The sequence below is a fragment of the Mus pahari genome, chromosome 2 (genome assembly GCF_900095145.1).
Source record: "Mus pahari chromosome 2, PAHARI_EIJ_v1.1, whole genome shotgun sequence".
In the NCBI taxonomy this organism is placed as follows: Eukaryota; Metazoa; Chordata; class Mammalia; order Rodentia; family Muridae; genus Mus; species Mus pahari.
In genome coordinates, this window is record NC_034591.1 from 95,956,747 (window position 1) to 95,961,209 (window position 4,463).

The 4,463-nt window shown below is 39.1% G+C and overlaps 1 protein-coding gene across 1 annotated transcript; it reads left to right on the plus strand.

Moving 5' to 3' along the window:
* The first annotated feature begins 1,287 nt into the window (after window positions 1-1,287).
* LOC110316353 (lithostathine-1) lies at window positions 1,288-3,723 on the plus strand. The gene is made up of 6 exons (XM_021190577.2): window positions 1,288-1,307; window positions 1,549-1,650; window positions 2,170-2,288; window positions 2,581-2,718; window positions 3,159-3,270; window positions 3,455-3,723. Exons 2-6 carry the CDS (start codon window positions 1,590-1,592, stop codon window positions 3,520-3,522), a joined length of 498 nt encoding a protein of 165 aa, XP_021046236.1. The 5' UTR covers window positions 1,288-1,307; window positions 1,549-1,589; the 3' UTR covers window positions 3,523-3,723.
* Window positions 3,724-4,463: the final 740 nt, after the last annotated feature.

The following is a 4,463-nucleotide window of genomic DNA, read 5'->3' on the forward strand; positions in this document are numbered from 1 at the left end:
CACACACGTGCAGGTGTGTTTGTATGTTTTGTGTGTGTGTGTGTGTGTGTGTGTGTGTGTGTGTGTGTGTGTGTGCAGAACAGAATATAAAACATAAGTACTACTGTTTGAGAAGATGAAGGAAGCCAGTGGGATGAGCAGGAGAGGGTAATGGGGACTGACTACTGTCAAAATACATGATGCACTTTTACAAAAATGTTATTGTAAAACTCACTGGTTTTCATATTATTTCTCAACATTGCTTCTAACTTAAACATCTTGAAATTTGTGTTTTTCAATACATATGTTACATAGATAGGATAATTAACTAAAAGTAGAATTTTTGTTAGGAAAATGTGAACAGAGGGTTTATTTATTTTTATTTTTATTTATTTATTTTTTTGAGATCTGCATACTATCTTGGGGACTTGTGAAAATGCTTTACAGCAAGGGTTTAGCTAAACAATGACTTTTGCATGTTCTGTTTCAAGTACATTATTTTAAAGGTTTCCAATGCCTAGAATTCTCTCCTGCCACCATTCAAAGATTAATTCTAGATAACTCTAAAATCTTACTTGACAAACACAAATGCACTTTTGCTATATCCCAATCATATTGCTTAAGAAATTAAAAAAAAAATGGAGGAGGATTCTCCCTGTTTTAGCCTTTGATTGAAAAGAAAAATATTCCCAACGAAAAGAATCAACACAGGACCAGGTGTACAGGTGCTTCACAGGAGACTGTCAGCCCCAGATGGATTAATAAGTGAAGAAGTGCAAAGAGTTAAGACTTAGCACTTTTCTCAGACAATAGGATAGGAGAGAACATGGCTGCTCTAATCTAAAATTTCCACTGTTTTCCTCACTGTCTCAGGCAGCTGTGCACCACATCATATCCTCCTGTAACTGCCTCTCTTGTCCCTGCCCCCACAGATGGCCCTGCTCTGGAGTACATAAGGCTTTCCTCTGTCCTTTTCCCCAGTTACCCTTTTTAAGTTTCTGGAAGTACTCTGTTCTCACATAGGCTGTCAAGGGACATGGGAACTGGGCACTTGTTTGCTTCTGGGGAATGATAAAAACTGATCTTTAACCTGGGAAATTTGCCAACGTATTTGTGGGGAAAGAACCACATCTGTGACTGTTCCCAGGGTGTATCAGAAAGGGTCTGTGACTACTGCCAGGTTTTGTGAGTCAGGGACACATGAAGACTTTCTGATATTCCTTGCTCCTCCCATTTTTCACCCATCCTAGATTTTCTATTCAGCCCTGATATATATAAAAGGCCTACCTTTTCCTTTCCTGGCAAGACACCTTGGTCTCTGCTTGCAGGTAAGTACTTTTTATAGAAAGGCATGTGAAAAATGTTTTTATATATCAGCTACTAGGAATGATGTCTCAGATGGGCCACAGCTGCCTTTGAGGTTCAGGGTCGATATGATTCACTGACAAGAAATGTTTAAGCATGTCGGGTTGTCAAGTAGCCTTCCTACACTGAGAATTGATGAGCAAAAAGGCCTTGAAAAGGATCAAGCGTGTTTACTGCAGAGTTTTCCTCTGTGTTCCTTAATAGAGGCTGTTGAGTTGCATCCTAAGTTGCATCGGCTGCTCAGCATGGCTAGGGACGCCTACTTCATCCTGTTCTCATGCCTGATTGTCCTGTCTCCAAGCCAAGGTGAGCACTTGTACCTAGATCATGTATTCAGAAATTATCACCCAAAGCTCTCACCCTATCCCTATCAACATGATGCACTGGAAGAAAGGCAGAAGCAATGTCAGTCATGGCTTAATCTTTACTACTTCCCTAATTCCTTCTCTTCTGGGATTTTGAGGTGAAATTTGAAACTACCTCATATCTCTGGCCACTGAAGTTTGATCTGATCATCTGTGTGACTTTAGATCTGATTAAAGGTTTAAGAGGGTTTGTGGAAATAATAGGGATGAGGAAGTGAGGGGATTGCTGTGTGGGGAAAGGTGCCAGTTAGAAGTAATTAAATAAATTTCACATTTCAACTCATTGTGAATTCTTGTCTTAAGGAATGAGAGATGAGAGAGAGCAAAGATGCAGGGAATGGAGTAGGTAGTCATCCCAAATCTATTCTGTATCCGAGGTCCTACTGGGAAACTCTACCACTTGGCTCATCTTCTAGCCTTATCCCAGTCCTGAGCATATCCTTTAACCATTTTTTCATAGGCCAGGAGGCTGAAGAAGACCTGCCATCTGCCAGGATCAGTTGTCCAGAAGGTTCCAACGCCTACAGCTCCTATTGTTACTACTTCATTGAAGACCGTTTAACTTGGGCTGATGCAGATGTGAGCAAGTAGTGAAATGTGTGGGCGGGATGCATCTGATCTTAGATGCCACTGATACTTTCTCAGGTCTTCAAAAACTTCATTAGATGGCCACTTGATACATCATTGGGGTTTTCTTCCCCAAATCTGTCTATTATTTTATACCTTCCCAAACAGAGATTCTGGGAGCAAGTCATAGCCCTATCAGGAACATGCCTTCCTGGTCCTTTTCTGACTCTTCCTGGGAGGACAGAGTATATTCCTAAAAACTTCTTTCTCCATTGAGTAATCTACTTCTCTTCCACGTACCCAGCTTCTTTGCCAGAACATGAATTCAGGCTACCTGGTGTCAATTCTCAGTCAGGCTGAGGGCAACTTTGTGGCCTCTCTGATTAAGGAGAGTGGTACTACAGACACCAATGTCTGGACTGGCCTCCACGACCCCAAAATGGTGAGTATGTGACCTCTTTCTCCCCTAATACTCAATTGCAATGGAAGAGGTAGGGCTGTGATGCAAGAGCTAGCTTTTGTGGTGTTCATAAGACAGCAATATCTCTAAAGATCTTAGAACATATGGGGCCATATACTAGTAGCCAATGGTGTGCCCAGTTATGAAATAAAAGCTTCTTTCTGTGCCTCCAGAAAGAAAACTTAGGAACCACTTTTTATAATTAGTATTTATAAATTCTATAAATACTTCTATACTGAAGATCTTAACTTTTGTGGTACAGAAGAACAACTTGGACATTATTTAAAAGTGAAGCTTAAAACAAAAGCCCATGTTACCTCATTTTTAAATTTTTTATGGCTGTTTTCAAGTGTCTACATAAGACATGTTCTTTCACTCCTTTCTGATTTGCAGATGCGCTTACCTTACCCCTTCTTTTGCAGAATCGTCGTTGGCACTGGAGCAGTGGGTCTCTGTTTCTCTACAAATCCTGGGCAACTGGGTCTCCTAACAGTTCCAATCGTGGCTACTGTGCATCACTGATTTCAAACACAGGTGAGAGACAAAGAATCCCCATGCTACTATTTGTCTTTGTTCAGGTCTTGGGATGGAGTTGGGGCTGGGGCTGGGGCAAGAGGAAGAGGAATTCTACATTTAAGACATGGAAGACAGTCTCCTTCATTTCTTATTCTGAGTCGTAAGGAACCTCTTGGTTTGACTTTTCCCACTTGGTTTGTAGGATACAAGAAATGGAAGGATGACAACTGTGATGCCCAATACTCATTTGTCTGCAAGTTCAGAGGCTGAAGTCACCTGAAAAAATATTCATATAAAGCAAGACTAGAAAATACTGTGGAGTCAAAAATTAAAACTGGACCATCTATCAAAGCAAATTAGACCCTCTCTTCCTGGAAAGCCATTCTTGCATCACTGTTCTATGGTATCTTTATCTCCATTATTTTCTGGAAATCTGCACAGCTGAAGTAAAAATGCCTTCACAATGTTGCATGTTCTGAATCAGTTCTGTACACCAATCACAAATTTTCCTCTGGAATAGAAGGGAGTCTAGAATTCTCAGGCTTTTTTTGCTTGTTTGTTTTTGAAAAGGAGGTGTTTAAAACTCTGTCCATGTGCATGTTAGTTTATAAACCCATTGTCAACATAATTGGATAAATGCATAAAAATTTCTAAATTCTACAAGAGTAAATGTGTTTATAAGAATTATTAGAGTTTGGAGCCTGAACACTGGGTTGTCTTGGTACTCTGGAGGGATTTATACAGTAATATTGTAAGAGAGCTGATTTTTGTTTTTCAGTTAAGCAAATTAAAGCCATAATCAACATGTCAGGAGAATTCTTGGGTCTAAAAGAGTTAAGGAATCAGTCATAGAAAAATTTGAGTCCTGGAAGCCTATAATTAATGTTAAATGACAATCTTTAAATTACTGAATCAATGAATTTATAAAGAATGACCCAAATAAAATATACTATCATACTTAATTGCCTATTTAAATATATAAAACTCTGACATATTAAGGGTTAGGATTGAAAAAGCACACACTTTTTCAGAGATACAACTGAATTCCAAACATTAACTACCATCATGGTACATTTAGATACAATTTGTCAAATCAATACAAAGAGAGCAGATTCAGATTATCAGTCTGAGTCATAGAAATGACTACAACCCAAGAAAAACGAATACAAACCTCACATTAGAGACAAATAGCTTGAAGACAAAATTATGGA

What these genes read in the sequence shown, in the direction of transcription:
- LOC110316353 (XM_021190577.2), top strand. Translation starts at nt 1,590, where the DNA reads ATGGCTAGGGACGCCTACTTCATCCTGTTCTCATGCCTGATTGTCCTG. An exon ending in TGTCCTGTCTCCAAGCCAAG is followed by an intron (nt 1,651 to 2,169) that starts GTGAGCACTTGT and finishes ATTTTTTCATAG; the next exon opens with GCCAGGAGGCTGAAGAAGAC. An exon ending in ATCACTGATTTCAAACACAG is followed by an intron (nt 3,271 to 3,454) that starts GTGAGAGACAAA and finishes CTTGGTTTGTAG; the next exon opens with GATACAAGAAATGGAAGGAT.